We start from the raw sequence: 19,010 nt of genomic DNA, 5'->3' as shown, positions 1-19,010 counted from the left end.
TGACTGCCCTCTACCTAAGCACCGCCTCTGGCAGCCATCTTCAGATTTGGAAGCACGTGAAGTGGCAGTATGACCAAGTGAAGAGCCGCAGAGGGGTAGGCGGGAGGGTTCGCATGTGAATCCATGCCAGACCCATGCTGGAGAACAACAGTTACAGGTAAGTAACTTGTTCCTTCTCCAGCATGGGGTCTGGCATGGATTCACATGCTCATGAATAAAGAATACATAGCAGTACACACATGCACAACCACGGGAGGTGGCAAAGGCTCAACATTAAGCATCACATCAACTCAACATTAAGCATCTTACCTCCTCACCAGGCTCACCTCAGGCGAACAGGTTGCGCAGCACTGCTTGGCCGACCCTGGACTCCTCCCTGGAATCCCGGTCGACGCAGTAGAATTTCGTGAAGGTGTGCGTCGACCTCCACGTAGCAGCCCTGCATATGTCCAGCAGGGGCACACCAGATAGGAACGCCGTGGTAGCTGCGATCGCTCTGGTGGAATGGGCTCTCGGACGGCCAGGCAGCGGTCGGTTTGCCAACCGGTGACAGCACATGATACAGCCGGAGAGCCATCTGGAGATGGAAGCCTTCGAGAGAGCCTTCCCCTGATTGACAGGTCCAAAGTTCACAAAGAGTTGTGACGTCTTCCGAAAACCCTTCGTGCGGTCCACGTAGAACTTCAGCGCTCTAGCTACATCCAGCGAGTGCAAAGTCCTCTCAGCCGGCGACGAAGGCGACGGGAAGAACACAGGTAACACCAAGGGTTCGTTGAGATGGAAGTCCGACGGTACCTTGGGCATGAAGGAGGGGTGCGTCCTGAGCACTACCCTCGTGTCGTGGAAAGTCAAGTACGGGGCCTTGCAGGAAAGGGCCTGGATCTCTCCCACTCGTCGTGCGGAGGTGATGGCCACAAGAAAAGCTGTTTTCCACGATAGAAACTTCAACGGGGCCGAGTGCAGAGGCTCGAACGGAGGTCCCATGAGCTTGGTCAGCACCACGTTGAGCTCCCACGCCGGGGCCGGAGCCTTCACCGGCGGGAACGATCTGAACAGTCCCTTCATGAACTCTTTCACCAGACGATGAGACCACAAGGACGTCCGCCCCGTGGTTCTGGTGTATCGGGAGATCGCAGCAAGATGAATCTTGATGGACGCGTGTGCCAGACCAGCTTTGGCCAGGATCAGCAGGTACGGCAGTACTTGGGGAGCCGTAATCCGTAGAGGGTTAATCTTCTGTGCGTGGCACCAGACAGAGAACCTCTTCCATTTGTGTCCGTAGCATTTAAGAGTCGAGGACGCCCTGGCCTTTGCAAGAACCTCTCTGCAGTCGGCCGGTATGTCGTATCCTCCAAACTCTAGCGCTGCAGGAGCCAGGCCTGCAAGTTCAGCGACTTCGGGTCGTGGTGGAGGATGGCGCCTCCTTCCCTGGAGAGTAGATCCGCGTCCGCCGGCAGCTTGATCGGCGGGGACGCTGACAAGTCCAGAAGGTCCGGGAACCATATCTGCCTCGGCCACGCAGGTGCGACGAGGATCATCCTGCACCGTGACCTCTTGAGCTGGTTGACGAGCCGGATTAGCAGAGGCAAGGGAGGGAACGCGTAGAGGAACAGGCCGTCCCAGGGGAACGAGAAAGCATCGCCCATGCTCCTCGTCTGGGGAAACCTGCTGGCGAACCTCTGGCACTTGGTGTTCGTCGCCGTCGCGAACAGGTCGATCTGGGGTGTGCCCCACCGTCGGAAGAGGCGATCCACCAGATCCTGCCGTAGTCCCCACTCGTGGCACGAGCGCAGCTCCCTGCTGAGTGAGTCGGCGATGGTGTTTTTTATCCCTGCCAGATGAAACGGCACCAGAAAAATCCCTTGGGCGACGGCCCAATGCCACAGGTCCTGCGCCTCCTTGGACAGCGCTGGGGACCTGGTTCCGCCCTGTTTCCTGATGTAAAACATGGTGGTGGTGTTGTCGGTGAAGATCCTCACCACCTTGCCCTTGAGGGACGGAAGGAAGGACCTGAGGGCCCAAAACACTGCACGGAGCTCCAGGACGTTGATATGCAGGGACTTCTCCGTCGGGAGCCAGAGTCCCCTTGCGTGCAGATTCTCGGTGTGCGCTCCCCACCCTTCCAGGGAGGCATCCGTGGTCACAGTCTCCTGGTGGGCTGGGGTCTGGAAGTCCATGCCCGCCGTCAGATGCGCGCGGGTGCCCCACCACCGTATCGCTCGTCGGAAGCTCTCGTCGAGCTTGATCCTTTCCTCGAAGCTGCCCGTCGTCTGGATCCAGCGCGCATCCAGGAATTCTTGCAACGGGCGCATCCGGAGCCTGCACATGGGAATGAGGTAGATGCAGGAAGACATCATCCCGAGGAGGGACTTGATGGACCTCACTTTGGCCGCGTCGGCCACCAACATCCGTTGCACCTTGCCCAAGATGGTCCTGGTCCTCTCCTCCGACGGGGAGGCCAGAAGGGACACTGTCGAGCCTCGCTCCCAGAAACAGTGCGACTTGCGCGGGCACCAGGTGGGATTTGGCGTAGTTCACGGAGAATCCCAGGTCCGTGAGGAGTTGGACGGTCCTTGCCGTGTGGACCACGGCGAGCTCCCTCGTCTTGGCGCGGATGAGCCAGTCGTCCAGGTAGGGGTAGACGTGGATCCCCTCGCGGCGCAGCTGCGCCGCCACCGGTGCGAGGCACTTGGTGAATACCCTGGGTGCCGACCGTAGTCCGAAGGGAAGGGCTTTGAACTGGTAATGACGCCCTTGGACCACGAACCTGAGGAATTTTCGGTGCCCCTTTAGGATGGGAATGTGGAAGTAGGCATCCTCCAAATCCAACGACGATAGGAAGTCTCCTTCCTCCAGCTGACCCAGGACGTGCTGGAGGGTGACCATCCGGAACTTCTGCGCCTTGATGAACTTGTTCAGACGTCGCAGGTCTAGGATGGGGCGCCATCCTCCCGTCTTCTTCTTCACGAGGAAGTATCTCGAGTAGACTCCGGAGCCCCGAAGCCTCTTTGGGACGAGTTCGATGGCGCCCTTCCTGAGCATCGCCTTTACCTCCAGGAGAAATTGAGGGACGTGAAGTTCTTTCCTGGCCACGGGGGGGACGCGCGGGCACCTTCTTTGAAACTCGAGCGCGTGGCCCCGGGCCAGGGCGTCCAGCACCCAACGGTCGGTGGAGATGGACTCCCACACGCTGACGAAGCCCGCCAGCCGGCCTCCCACCGGGGTGCTTCGGTGGGGGCCCGACCCCACGGCCGGTTCAATCCTGCTTGGACGCGGCCTTGCCGCCTTGACCTCCTTGGCGACGACGGCGGGGTCCGCTAGACTTGCCTCGTCCCCTGTAGGCCTCTTGCGACGACGAGCGGGCCGCTTGACGGTAGGAAGCGAAACCGCCGCCGGAACCTTTGGAGGCGCCCTTGCCTCCGCTGCTCCGAAAGGGCGTCCGTCGTTGCTGCAGAACTCCAAGGGCCCGGGCCGTCTCAGTATCCGCCTTGATGGCCTGAAGGGAATCGTCCACTGTCTTCCCAAACAGGTTGTTCCCGTCGAAGGGCATGTCCAGGACTCTGGTCTGGACGTCCTGCCGGAAGTCCGTAGCTTTGAGCCATCCACGACGTCGAAGGCAAACGCCGTTGCCCAGCTGGCGGAACCCAGTGTCGGCGATGTCTGTCGCCACGGTGATGGCGTGGTCCGAGGCCACCTCACCTTCCTGCAGGATCTCCAGGGCCTCCGCCCTCTTGTCGTCCGGCAGAAAATCCAGCAGGGGAGCTATCTTGTACCAGAGCTCCCTGTCGTAGCGAGCCACGATAGCCAAGGCGTTGGCCGCTTTAATCGTCGTCGCTGCCGACGAGATGACTCTACGTCCCATAGCATCCAATTTCTTTCCCTCGCCGTCCGGCGGGGGAGTCGATGTGGAGGCCGCACCCCCCCCCGCTTTCTTCCTGGCTGCCGCGGAGACGACGGAATCCGGGGTAGGCTGCGCCCGGAGGCACAGGGGGGCCGTGTCCGGGACCCGGTACTTTTTCTCGTACCGGTCTCTTCTAGCTGGCGTCGTGGAAGGGTTCTTGAGGAGGGAAAGGCCCTCATCCCAAATGTCGTCCAACAGAGGCACTGCGAGGACCGTCTTCCTCTTGGCCTCGCGCCGCTGATAAAGGAAGCCTTCCTTTTTCTTCTCCTCAGGGCAGAGTTGGAAAAGCTCGGAAGCCCTGGAGATCATGGAGTGGAAAGATCCGATCTCGTCGTCCGTACCCGTCGCTGCCGTGTCAGTCCCCGTATCATCCCCTCGGGTGGACGGGGAGGAGGGGAGGAGGGCTGGACGGGGCGCGACGGTTGAAAAGGAGGTGGTGGATGGATCCTTCTTTTCTTGGTAGGGGGAACACCAGAAGGTCCCGGTTCTGGATCCCCCGACGGGAGAGGTTCCTCCGTCGGTAACGGTAGCCTCGTCCTTATCTCGGAGCATAAGGACTGTATGGCCAACAAAATGGCTGCCGAGTTGTCTTGCGGCGCTGGCAGAGGGGAATCCGACGGGCGAGCAGGGGCCCCGTCAGTATCCTCGACGATGTCGTCGTCGTCACCTGCGTCGGGGTCCATTCCGACGGGTTGGCCTTCTTCCACGCCTAGGCCGTGGCTTAAGACCTCGATCAGCTCCTCTTCTGAGGTTGAGGCCGAATCTACGACGACGCCCTGCCCCCCCTTCTTCCCCACGGAGGGTTTCACGGGGGTCCTATCGATGGGACAAAAGAAGACTCCCTCCGAGGAGGCAGGGAGATTCTGGGCCCCGAGGTCGCCACCACTGGTGCAGCCTCCACAGGCTGAGCCAGGGCCGCCGCGACCGTTTCGATAGAGGGCTTGGTCGGATGGATCAAGGCCTTCACCACCTTAGGTGCGCTCACCGCCTTATCCTTGAGGGAGGGGGCACTGCCACGCTCCTCCTCTGCCTTAGAGCTCGACCGGGGCCTCTCCAGGAGCTTCGCCGGGTGCTCGGCCTTCCTCTTACCCGACCCAGAGCGTTGGCTCGTGGTTGATGGTGCCGGGGAGGGTGCGCTCTGCCTGGCGCCCGTAGAGCCTGACCGTTCGGCGCTCCCGGTGCCAGCGGACTCGCGGTGCTTAGCCTTATGTTGGGCCCCCGTCGCCGGGGCGCCCTCAAAGGTCTTAGAAGACCGCTCGGATTTCTTCTTCTTCTCGCCAGACGGGCTCTTACCCTCCAGCCAGTTGGCGAGACGTTGATGGCGGTCCTTCATGGTCCGTTCCGACATGTTGCCGCAAAACGCACAGTCCTTCTCCACGTGCGTCTTGTCCTCATGAAGGCAGTAAAGGCAGAAAGAGTGTTCGTCCTCCTTAAAGACGTTCTGCAGCTGGCATCCAGGGCAGACCCTGAACAGCTTTCCGGGCGTCGAGCTTCCCTTCTCCTGGGCCATACCCGAGACCTGAAAATCTGAAGATGGCTGCCAGAGGCGGTGCTTAGGTAGAGGGCAGTCATTGGCTGTGGTCAGTATGACGCAGAGACCAGTGATTGGTTATTACTACGAAAGACAGATCAGAAACAAAACTGATACTGGTTTTTTCTTTACCGAGGATTCCCAGCCTGACGACGGGGAATATTCATGAGCATGTGAATCCATGCCAGACCCCATGCTGGAGAAAAGGTTATTAGCAGTAGAATTTTCGGATTTCCTGTGACTCAAGGCTATCACCGTAACTATAGGGCGGCGACTTGCACCCGATAATATGTATATATAACTGGAATTACGCCTTGGACTACCAATTTCTTATCATATGAAAAGGATTTTTTTTCTCTACTTTGCACCTTTCTTGTTCTGTCTACATGTTTGTATCTAGCATAAGGTCTGCATAGTACCCCCTTCTCGCTGCTGACCACGGAATGGAAGGTGCTGGGGTCACCCATGCAGGCTTATCCCCTTAGATGGCAATCCGAGGATTATGCGGTACCGTGAAATACCAGCAAGACAGAATGTCCGGGTGGAAGAAGGAAAAGTGAGGACCAACGTTGTGTTTGTTAGGTCCAGGACACACATTCTGACATGTGAATGGTGCAATGAGGTGTAATAGCTGCAAGAAAGGAAAAGGAAACTTTGGAGTAACAGAAAATAGGAGGTCCAGGTAAGATAGCTCAGCGAGTAAGCTCTCACCTCGGAGATCTGAGTGACTTAAAGTCAAAGGTTTGAAACACAGGAGAGCCAACTTTACCTTTACTCCATCTTTGCGTGGAGAGTACTGTTCAACTGCGAAATAACAGCATTTATTATAAGTGCTTAGAAGCTGGAGACTCCAGCATAAATCCCTACAATATAGTCCTGAAATAATCAAAAGCCTTACATCAAAAAAACACATCATTTGAGTTTGAACATAGAGCTGGCACAGATATTAAGCAGGAAATGTTGTTTTGGAACACTATAAACCTTACATCTGGAGGCAAGTGGGGGAAGAACAAATGTATTTAAATCCCATGAAACGAGCATTCATTCAAAAAGTTAACTGGATGACCTATCCAATATGGCCACCATGAAAAATTGCAAAGTAACTTGAAAGGCAGCCATTGACGACTCACTCAGGATGGACAGGAAGCAGAAGCAAGCATTGGCAATGCCAACAAGTTTGGGCGTTTGTGCAGCCATTGGAAAGGCACTGCCGTAGTGGTATTAACTGGCAGCAGGTCCAAATTTGTGCAAGTAAATTGGCATTTAACATTGATGCCTAATAATTATACATAAGCCAAAACTGTTGGCTTGTCAATGCTTGTTTTTGTTCAGTCAAGGACAGGTATCATTCTCCTAAATGGAGAGGCTGAAGGCAGACCTTGTTAAGACATTTTTATTACACTAGTAGCGTGTTTACAACTCCAATTAAGTCATTAAGCGCCAGGATTCCTTAGGGTGGCAATGTCCTGTACAACACAACACTCATCAACTTTCAGAAGACTGCTTTGAAAAAACACTGGCAAGTACTTTGATGCAAAGTTCGTTGGTACGGCTTGATACAGCCAGCTCAAAGAGTGCCCATGAGGTGGTGTTTTGGGCAGGGAGGGGCAGGAACTGGGTGGGCATGGCCACATGGGTTACCATGGCCAATTGGTGGGCAAATAACCAAACACCTACAAGCGGTGTGTTCCTCCTCATATGCCATGTATCCCTATCTGTACTCTAATGCAATCATGTTGGTTTATAGGTGGCTCTGCCACCCAATAGCCCCAACTAAAAATATCCACCCATAACAGACAAGTGAGATAGGTGCTGTTCTGTAATGATTTAGCCATGTTTTCCCCCTTTGTTTGTGGGTTACAAAGTGCTCACAGGTTAAAAAGTGCAATGTAGAAATCTAAGTAAATTCACCATATTTAAAACCAGAGTGCTAGGCCCAGCTCCTAGTGATAAATGAATGGTTACATTAAACAATGCAAGTCCCTTTTCACCACTCTGCCGTCCCTTAAGTGTTACTCCTTGGAGTGAATAGTCCACTAGTTACCAATACCGTAATCAGAATGGATGTCCCATTTGGCAGAGAGCAGTTTGTTAGTGCTATTTAAAGTGATACGGTTCCTAGTGATGGCCCCGACGGTTCCTAGTGATAGCCCCCACGGTTCCTAGTGAGAGCCCCCACGGTTCCTACTGGCTATCAAGTAATACCAATTCTGAAAATGACAGATTAAAATAATGAAGCCTCCGAGTGTGGGGGCCGCATGACAAGTCATCTCATACCCTTTCAATCATCCAGCTGAAAATTAATTGGCCACGTGTCACAACATGGTAGCAGTGCAGCTCAGAGGGGCTTACCTCGCGGAAATTCTGCTCGAAGTTTCGAAGCTGCAGGCACTGGGCGAGTTTCTGCTCGTGCTTTGCCCAAAAGTCATCAAATGCCTCTTCAGTTTCGTTTAACTGCCCCAAAAGCCTGGAAGGAAGAGACGGGCTGTGAACACAGACCTATTTGCAAATAAAATTATAAGGATGGCTATTTTGGAACGTTCAGGCCAGCATTCTAGCTCCCACAATTCTTTAATTGTGAAATATTGTGAATATTAGCGTGCATCACATCTATACGGGAATGTGCATATTAGCGTGTCTCATCTAGACAGGAATGCGAATATTAACTTGCATCACAGAGACAGAATTGTAATTATTTGCGAGTGTCACATCTAGACAAAAACATTAATAGTAACTTGCGTCACATCTAGATAGTAATGTCTATAACCAACCCTACTAATAACAAACTCGGCCCTCTGCATACACCTCTCAAACTCTGAACCAAACACAACCATACCTCCAAAGCACACCAAACCGCGCGCAATTAACTACACCGCAACAACAAAACAAACCACCCATAGCCCCGCACAACAGCACATGAAGGCTACCAACCGAAAAACACACCCAAGCTCAGCGGATGGTGTAAACCGAACTGAAGCTGCCAACAACACATCAGAGCTCTCTTGCACTTTTCCCCGCTCTGTCCTACTAACTTACCCTACTCTCTTGCCTTTCAGAGCCACCGGAGTGCCACGGGACCACTCCGGCAGGGACAGTGTGTGGTATAAATATCCTTTAACATTAACAAATGAAGACAAACAAGCTAAAAACAGGCATTCATGGACTTTGGGTGTTGATAGACAAAGAGAAACGGGAGTTGAAACTATGATGTCTTATTTTCCCTTGCGCTGAAACTTGAGGCTGTCACAAATGACAATGGCCCTCATTACGACCCTGGCGCTAAGGGGTCTGCGCCAGCGTTAGCTGCGCCGACCCCTTACCGCCAACTACGAGTTCCCAGAGCGCCATGGTCATTTTTCCGCCCGCTTTTTGCGGGCGGAAAAAACCATGGCGCTCTGGGACCTTGGTGTTAATTACGCCACCGTATTTTACGGTGGCGTAATTAACTCCTTCCCCACTCCCATTATACCCTATGGGGCCGAAATGGGAATGGGGAAGGGTAAATGGGTCAATGGGGACTTACCGCCCCGCCGACCTCGGAATGGGGCGGTAAGTCCGCCATCCGCCATGGCGTAAAGGGACTTTGCGCCATGGCCGGAAAGTCCGTCGATGGCGGAAAAAATCCGCCAGGGTCGTAATGAGGGCCAATGGGGTTAATTACGAGTTGTGCGGTATGCAGTAAAAGTGGCAGTAATATAATTACCACCCCCGTCGAATTAGGGGTTAAGTAACTTCCGCTAGTGGAATAAGAACGACTGATTGAACAATGGCGGAATTACCGCCAACATCTGATGGAATTAGCATCAGCTGTTATTCCGCTGAGGGAATTACCGCCAAGATGCTAAATTGTATTTTCCCTGCATTACAAGTTGAAATACAGCCAAGATACTGCCGTGAAAAAAACAGTGCAGTTGCCATCACCTACGAGGTGGAGGTGAATGCATACAGTTGAAGGAAATCAAGTCACAGGTGCACTCAATTCACTCTGAAAGGGTACATAAGGCCTGCACCTTCCCCAAACTTGCTTCTTAACACCATGCTGATACTAGCAGTCGCAAACTTGGACATTCCGCACCCCCTGCTGTACATCGAGGTGCAGAGACAGGAACAGCACCACGAACCACAGAGCAGAGAGTCAGCTTGGGCACATTGCAAGGCGAGCACCCATTCCCCAGGTCAGGACATCAACTTGGGCGCTAACAACTGGTCAGCTCATCACTCTACAGGCTCAACAGGGAGACCATTACTGAGCCGATATTCCTGATCCAGGAAGAAAGCCGGAGCCAGATAAACATCCCAACTGCCCTATCACCGCTGTGGAAGCCTGTATCAGTGCTGCATTACCTTGCAACAGGCACCTACCAGCACACTATGAGCGCAATGCATGGTGCGTCACAGCCCACTTTCTTCATTGTGCTTCTGCAGGAGCTGGATGCACTGTTGTGGCATGCACCCCAGAACATCTCCCTACCCACCACCCAGGCACAAATCAATACCACAAAGGCATATTTTGACTCCATGCATGCCTCGTCACAGCCCTGTGCACGCTGGACCTGCTCTCACAGCCCATACATACCAGACACCAACCCACACTACTGTATGCATGACAACTGGTGGAAGAGAGACGTGTGAAAGGAGTATCCTAAAGTGTAATTGCACATATACCCCCGTAGAACATGAAGCTTCAAGTCATCACAGTAATGAACAACTGTGTTGTCCAACTATGCACCATAACAACTACACAGCTTAGATGAACATGCCATGTACAAATGCAGCACATACTGAACTGTTTCTGACATGCGTCCTTCACCTTTGCAAGTGACTCGGTATGCCCACAGGTCCCGTGGCTCATGACACATGTGCGCAATCCACACATGCCACAGGGGGTGGCCTACAAATGAGGTGCACTTCCAAACAAGGTTGCGTATCAAGCTGATCTTTGGCCCGTTGAAAGGATGTTCCAGGTATCTCCACATGACTGGAGGGGCCCTCGTGTATAGCCCAGAGAACGTGGGGAAGGTATTCATTGTCTGTGCCATGCTGTACGTGTGCCTCAGGCAACATCTGCCCTCCCCCCCCCAGATGTGGACATGCCTCCCCCAGAGGACAACACTCATGTGGATGACATAGTGCGGCCACGCAGTCTGCATCACGAAGGCAGGGAGAGCCATCTGTTAGGGCAAGAACTCCGACAATAATTTCTAGTCTCATTTCCTTGTACCTACGTCACTCTTGCATGTATGTTGCCAGCAATTAAATTGTACACTGTCCCTCAAAGAAAGCATTGTTCTTGCGTGTGCAAAGGCAAACTATTGGTTTATTGTGTAGAATTGAAAACAGCCATGCCCTGCTTACACCCTCATCCTCAACATAATACCCTCCCCACACCCTCCTGGTTTTCAGTCTGTGTAATACATGTGTCCACTACCACCTACTCCTGCCACCTTTTGTCAGAGTGGCAGCACAGCCGGTGCAGCACTGGTAGTGCCTTGGGGGCGTGCTTGCCAAGAACCCTCAGTAGGGATGGCAGAAACGGAACTACCTGGTTCACTGCCCTGGGCGTGCTTCAGGGTGAGGGTAATAGCCCTGGAGATGTTCTCATTAGTGGCCGACATTCACTCACACAACTCGCGTACCCTTTGGCTCTGGAATGTGGTGATAGCAGTGCGCTCAGAAGCACAATGCCGCGGTCGGACCAGGGCAGTAGGCACCCGCCTGGAGGCATCGACCCGGCATCACTCATTGCCTTTGGGTGACCCAGTTGCGCCTGCGCTATGAGCTCCATCCTATCCTACCACTGCTCCATCTGTGTGAGCGTCTCCCAGAGGGCATCTATGTTGTATTGTGATACTGACTTGGGAGAGAGATGAAGGAGCCTTCCATGGCTGCCAGACGCCTGCTCACCATGCACCTCGTCTTCTTCAGGTGGTGATTCTCTGTCCTCTGTATGGTGCCAATGGAGGAAATGGTGAGATGACAAGGGGGAGGGAGAAGACAGCATGGGCGAGAGGCTTGCAGGGGGGATGATATGTACCTCAAAGGGTGAGCTGGAGAGGTGGAGCCAGGGGTGCCAGAGTCAGGTGCTGCTCTAACAGCGGGTGTGGTGCCAGTTCCACTGTCCGCACTCGGGTGATTTGCATGGTAGAGTCCCCAACACTGGTGGGAGGCCCTGCAGGCTCAGTCATGGGCGCTGTTGGGGACACGACTGTGGCATGTGCGACTGTGCCCCCCGAGGTGCTAGCAGCAGGGTCCTTGGCCTGGGGAGTCCTGGAGGTCTCCTTCTGGGAAATGTCTTTTTTGGGTGTGGCATGGCATGATCCCTTCCTTGCACTTGTAGGTTCAGGTGTGCATAGCCACCAAATGTAGCCGGGACCGGATGGTACCCTCAATCTCGACAGCACAAAGAATTGGGGCAACAATACAGAGAGCTAGATGCAGAGGCACTCAAACTCTCCAATAACTGGCGCTACTGTTCATAAACAAGCTCCTGATGCCCCTGTAACTGGCACCACTGTTGGCAAATATGCCCTTGATGCCTCTGTAACTGGAGCTACTGTTTGTAAATATGCCTTTGGTGCATTTGTGACTGGGGCTCTTGTTTGTGATAAGGACTCAGGTGCCCTTTATAGTACCGATAAGAAGCGCGCGCCGGCAAGTGAAAAACCTTCTGGTATCTTTATTAGAGAAAATGGACTAGCTACCCATGCCATCGCATTTATCTCTGGTGCCCCCACTAAGCAAAATGTCTCCACTGCCCCTGCTAAAGAAATTGCATCGCGGTCCTGCCCCTCCGGCTATCCCTACATCATTGCTCACATGCCTTAAAACAGGCCTACAACCCTCAAGGCCTATAACACTCATACCACACTCAGCTGAAAAGGCCACCTGGCACGAACACTACACCTTGCTTAACAAACAGGGCGACCCGCCCACGCCCTCGGAAAACAGACCCACTGCCAACCTTGACTAGCACCCTCCCAACTCCTACCTAGACGCAGGAACTTGGATGCATTGCGCAGCTGGATCGTCCCTCTCCCTCGCCATCCCTGACAGCAACACTATCTTCACGAAAGACAGGGCTGGACGCCGAAGGGGAGGGGTGGCCATCATTGCCAAAAATCATCTGTCCATTACAGAAATGACTAACCAAGGTTTTCAGTCCGGAGGAACTTGGCAAATAAAATGTCCCTTTTGGACACTGCCACGATAACTCTTCATCTAATTTACAGACCACCAGGGCCACTACTATTATTCAAGGATGATGTCTTACATCTTCTCTCACATGATAGCAAGTCATCCTCTAGAATCGTCTTCATGGGAGATATAAATCTAGGCTACAATGACCCAGCGGACACCAATGTGCTTGCCCTAGCCAACACTATAGAAGCCTTGGGGTTCACGCAACGCATCACCTGCCCTACCCACGACAAAGGTTGTAGGCTAGATCAGCTGGCAGACTAACTGCAACATCAATATCCTTTCCAATGTGCCTGATCTGTGGTCAGACCACAATGCTATATCCTTTACCATTCCCAAGAACGACCAATCCCCTGCCATGCTACAACCCCGACTGGCCACTCTTACAAGAAATGCCAGTAATATCACATCAGCCTAGTTGCTCCCATTGTTGAAGCCTCTAACAGCTTACGAACCCTCTGTTACTGATTCCGCCTCTATGGTCAAATTATAAAACCATACACTTTTATTTGCTATTGACAAGGTGGTGCCTATGAGCACACGTAAATCTAAGCTTTTAGCTCACTTGAACACCTGGTACACCCTTAACCTCAAATCCTTATGCTTCACTAAGTGAGCAGCTGAAACTACATGGAAAAAGTATCCATCAGTCGCCCATAAAGACCACGTTTCCTCCTTGTCCAAATCTTACAAACAGGCCAAACCAAAAGACTCAACCTACAACTAGTGAATTGAAAAAGCGAACTCAGGCTCTAGAGTGCACTTTGCCATATTACAGGAACTCGAATATCCAGTTCCCCCACCAGCTAGCTGCCTTATAGACATCAGCTGGTGGGCCAATATACAAAATGCGTTTTTTGATAAAATCTCTTCTCTACAAAAAGAAATATTGCCGAAGAAAGAATCTAATGCCAACAGAGGCAGCAGCAGACCCCATAACCGCACTGCCTCTCCACATTACTCTTCGAGTTTACCCCGATATCCGACGCAGAAGTGACCAAAATTATCAAAGCACTGAAGCCAGCCAGATGCCAATGGGGGAAATCTGCCCTGCCTCGGCCCTCACAGAATCTGCATCAGAGCTTGTCCCATTCATCTCATTGCTCATTAATACCTCCCTCCTTCTCCTCTGGTAGTTTAACGGCCAACCTAAAAGACACCTGGGTCCTTCCTCTCCTCAAGAAAAGGGTTCCATGTGATAATATCCCCTCAAAAATGTCGTCATACAAGAATCTGAATTCCGTCCAGGCCACAGAATGGAATCAGCACTCCTAGGCTTAAAAATCCAAGAAAATGGTAACTCGCCCTCCTCCGCTCGCTCAATCTCTCAGCTGCTTTTGATTTGGTGGATCATAAAATTCTCTGCCAACACCTTTCCCCAGCAGCCCATTTCTCCACCAAAGCAACAGCCTGGACAGTGTCCTTCCTATCAAACAGAACAATGAGGTACTTTACCACTGCTGTATCTGCCTCTCCAGCACCAGTTACCCGAGGAGTTCCCCAAGGATCCTGTGTCCCTCCCACGTTTTACAATATTTTCAAGAAGCCGCTCTTCAACCTCCTTGATACTATGGGTATCTCCTATACCAACTGTGCGGACGATACCCACATTCTCCTACCCCCTTTTCAGGCACCTACGAGACAGACTCGGACACACTGGGCAAAATCTATCAAACAACCTAGGCCTGGATAGCTCAACATTCCCTTTGCCTAAACAACGAAAGGACTGAGTTGCTCATTATCAGATCACAAACACTTTTAAACAAACTTAACGGAGCATAGAAGTAATTCGGCATTGATGGCAACACCATCCCAACCTCCAAAGAAGTAAAAACTGTGGGGGTGTGCCTGGATGCATCCCGCATTAACTCGCCATGTATATACAACAGCCTCGTCCGCCGCTTACACAACTAAACTCATCAACGCCTGTGGGCCTTTCCTTACTTCTGACAGCTGCATTACGATTGCAAGAGCCCTCATACTCTCGAGATTAGACTATTGCAACGCCCTCTTCGCAGGCTCTACCACTTGTAACATCAAAAAACGACAGATCAGACAAAATAATGCACTAAAAACAGCCTTGAACATTCAGAAAAAAGACCACATCACCAGCTAGAAGGATTGCCCATGGGCTGCCTGTTAGTGAGCACATTATATTAAAAACGCTCACACTAACCACAAATGCCTCTCAAACACTGCAGATACTTGTCAAGAAAATTCATTACATCACAATCCAACAGACCCACCTGGGCCTCCCACCTACTCGCACCTTCTCGCCATCTCCAGATCCGAACTGCAATGAGCAAGGGGCTGCAGCTTCCCAGTAGTGACCGCAAAACATTGGAATCCCCTACCACCATCACTAAGATCTGAAACTTCTTTCTGGGTCTTATGTAAATGCCTCAAAGCATGGCTCTTTTAGCAAGACTCCGAATTTACTGCTAGCCTCAATCCCAGCACATTGAGCCACCATGTATGTGTAACGTTCTCCACTGCTCACCTTATGAATTACCTGCGTGTAATATTGCAATTTGATGTGCTATACAAACATTAAAATAAATGAATATAGTGAATCAATTTAAAGATTTTAAAGCCACTACACTTACGAGAAAGATAAAGAAACTTAACAGGGACATCCAGGAGTTAAAAGCTGAAAAGATCTACCCTTAACTAGGAACAAACTTTCTACAACTGCGTAATACAGAAAGATCCCAAAACACTACTAATAACGGGAGAGGCCCCCCCCCCCGGAGATGGGTCACCTTCTCCAACACCAGTAGTGATTCAACCGGGGAGGACCTGGCGATTATGGCTTTGAGCAATATCAGTGGACAAGAGGTTTTAGGCCTTTTTCATTCAGAGGTTTCCCTTGAGGAAGCCCTGGCAACTTCTAAAACAAAGACTTTCCCCCATGGGGAGTCAGGAGACGACAGAGGTCCCAGAAGAGGACATACAACCAATAAATATTGGACAACTGACACCAATGGAGAAGGACAAGAGCAAGGAAATACCAGTGTCCAATCTTTCAGGCTTAACCCTGATGCCAGCTCAAATACAAGTCTTAGCGAAAGGGCTATCATTGGTTCTGACGAACCAAACTGGTTGGTTCACTTCGGAAGTAGAACTCAAAAAATTCTTTAGCAAACTAAGGCTCAAATGCTTTTTCCAAGAACAGGAACCAAGGGACGAAATGGATGACACTGGCCTCTGGGTACCACCTACCTTCACCTCACAGGACAACCAAGTGCGTAAGGAATTAATTTTGTTTGAGAATTATATCTCTGTTTGTTTTATTATTTATAATGCACACATAACCACAAGGATAACAAGGCGCGAACATAGTAAGAGGGTTGTATAGCTTAGTTACATACAGCAAATTAAATAACGTCCCGTGGAGTTACAATAGGGATACAGTGGTAACATGGGTAAACAGATATCAAAGACATTTTATCTAGTGCAGTTTATATAGTAGCAGGAGGTAGCGGGGGTACACTGAACAATAATACAATTGGTGATGGCACTGATAATGGCATGAGGAGCCACCAGGGAGTATTATTTGTCATGGTGATCTAAAAAGACTAAGCACTCAAAAACAACATGTGAAGCAAATCTATCTAATATTGAGAGAGAGAGCACCTCCAGACTCTCATGGCAGACCAAAGACGTACTATCAAACATGCCAATAAGGGAGGAGGGAACAAAGAACTCCAACATTTTATGTCCTTAACAAAATGCATAAGGGTGCAGTTACACCTCCGGGTAGACCCACTGTGTCGGGGTGTGGTTCCATTTTGGAACCGCTGTGTACATTTGTGGACATTTTTCTGCAGCTCAGTACTAAAGATACCCCAACTTACATCAAAGACACAATGGCCTCAATCACACTCTGAGGGATTGGGGTTTGACTCTAACTGTAGCCTCCTGGTCACCATGGACATTAAATTGCACTATACTAACATTCCACAAGACGAAGCGATAGAGAAAATCCGCGAACATCTAGTCCATGGGGCCACGCAACAAAGGGAACCCAGAGAATATATTATAGATTTGATGAGCGCAGCACTGAGAAAGAATTTCTTTCAATATGCCAACCAATTCGATCTACAAATCTGAGGGACGGCCATGGGTGCAGCCTTTGCGACAAGCCTTGCAATACTATTCACGGCAACATTCGAACAAGAATTCTTTCTCTCTGACAACACCACCTTCAGGTCCCAGATCACAAACTTGTTTCCAATGTATAGAGGACATCCTCTCTATCTGGACAGTCAATCAGGAATCACTTCACAATTCCTTCAACTGTCTTAATGGATACCATCCTACAATCAATTTCACAATGGAATATGAGGAGCATCAAAAACACTTCTTGGACCTCATGAAGATGGAGGAAGGCCATCTGAATTGCTTGCTGCACAAAAGAATTGACGGATAGCAATACCACACTTCACTTCTGAAGTTTCCATCCCAGGTCCCTCAAGGAGAACCTTAGACGCAACTGTACCTCACTAGAGGACTACTATGAGCATGCCAAAAACTTAAGCACCAATATTAAATAGAGGGGCTACCCAAGGAAATTAGTCTACGATTCATTGAAGAGGGCTAGGTTTTTACCAAGGGAAACTGTGTTGGAACCAAAGGACAGACGTGGCACAGAAGACAGGTTAACCTGTGTCACCACATACAACAATTCCTATCATATTAAATGAATTATAAGGAAATACTGGCCAATGGTGGACACATGTATTCCCAACACATCGCTGCCCCTCTTCGCATTCATGCGTTCGCAGAATCTGAAAGACAAATCGGTCCACTCAAGGCCTAAACAGGTAAGGGCCACCACCTCGAACTGCGAACTACACCCACTAAACGGGCATTTGCCCTGTTGCAACTGCTTAGCATGTAGCTACACCAGAAAGAAGCAATCCTTTAAGATCAAGGATAGGGTGTGGGAGCACAGATTTCTTTCCAACTGCAAAACACAAAATGTGGTATACTACATACAGTGCCCTTGCAGGCTCCGGTATATAGGGCAGACCATGAGAGAAATACATATCTGGATCAATGAACATCGGTCAAGGATTCAGTGTAGCAACATATCTTCTCCGCTTGTGTCCCACTTCTTGGAATACCAGCATTCAGTGGAGGACCTCATTTGGTGGACTCTCAACATTGTGACTTCTCCTGAACAAAGAGGCCCGGTGGATACACCGCCTCAATACTCTAGAAACAGGACTAAACAAGGAAATGGCAACATATTGGTAACATTACCAGGGACCATCCATAGGGGTCACTCTGGGTGCCTGTCATTATACATGCATCATCAGCATGGCATACCACTGTTCCAGCCAACAGGTGGATGAGTAGGCACTTCGTGACAGCCATATGCATGCCTAGGCCACCGTGTCCTACCCCTTGACACTGCAGTCCACTTATTAGATCATTAATTATTCTGGTGCCTCTCTATGTCCCATGAGGCTATACAGATAGAAGGAACGTAATTAAGCATGAGCGCTAATAAGACAGATCTAACTTTAAAAGTCTTTCATCAGCAGAACACTTTAACTTCCCCCAACACATCAGCAAAAAAAACTTGCAAACGTTTTTATATATTTGGCATGTATATAGAGGCCCTCACACTGGGGCTGACATGACAAATCAACATCAAGTTAAAGGGGAAATCTACATTATACAGCCTCTTCGAGTCTCCAATGTGGTACTAAATGGTAGAGTTTGATGGACATACTCTCATACATTCCAAGAAGGCGCTCAAGTGGTAACCGGCAACTCTCTGAGTAATAGTTTCATCTCGTATAGGCATAGACACGCACGACTACATATGTGCTTGATGAGAGCAGTTTCCAAGGTAACTGCAGCAGAGAAAACCAATCCGGAACCAGATACAGAGCATCGGGTAAGTACCTCGCGCACCATGCACCCAAAATGACCCACCATATTCGCCAGTACTCGATCTGTTGTCACAGACCCATACTAATACTCTACCTTTTACCACTCTTTTGCTTGAAATCACGCCAGCAGATAATATTGACGTGACCCAGCACGTTGCTAGGAGATGCCAACGGCTCACGCTACACCAGCTCGGAAGATTCCGACCTCACGGGTTCTAGCCAGATCCAACCAGTAAGGTGGCTATTGAACTATTATTACGCTTGCTAGATCTATAGAATTTATTGGATATGCACACATCTAGTCTCCGCTCTCCCACTTTCTATCCCCGTTCACTTAGAAACGATTGTGAGCCTACTTAGGCATTACCAAATGGGATCCTGGAATTATACAGAGGTCCCCGCTTTCCAGTGAGTGGAGCCCTTCCACCTCTACATACTGGGGACATCATAACAATGGGTATGTCCAACTCCCTTT

General features: G+C 50.7%; 1 protein-coding gene across 13 annotated transcripts in view; it reads right to left on the bottom strand.

Annotated features, from left to right (window-relative positions):
- MCF2L (MCF.2 cell line derived transforming sequence like) overlaps nt 1-19,010 on the bottom strand; it is an 892,749-nt gene that overhangs the window by 235,182 nt on the left and 638,557 nt on the right. For all 13 annotated transcript variants that reach the window (XM_069637167.1, XM_069637165.1, XM_069637161.1 and 10 more), the window contains one exon: nt 7,785-7,899. In XM_069637167.1, coding sequence (XP_069493268.1) covers nt 7,785-7,899 — 115 coding nt within the window. The remainder of the gene's footprint in view (nt 1-7,784; nt 7,900-19,010) is intronic.

Source organism: Ambystoma mexicanum, chromosome 7p, assembly GCF_040938575.1.
Source record: "Ambystoma mexicanum isolate Mex_15411 chromosome 7p, UKY_AmexF1_1, whole genome shotgun sequence".
NCBI lineage: Eukaryota > Metazoa > Chordata > Amphibia > Caudata > Ambystomatidae > Ambystoma > Ambystoma mexicanum.
The sequence above is the reverse complement of the archived record's forward strand: the minus strand, read 5'-3'. Positions and strand labels throughout refer to the sequence as shown.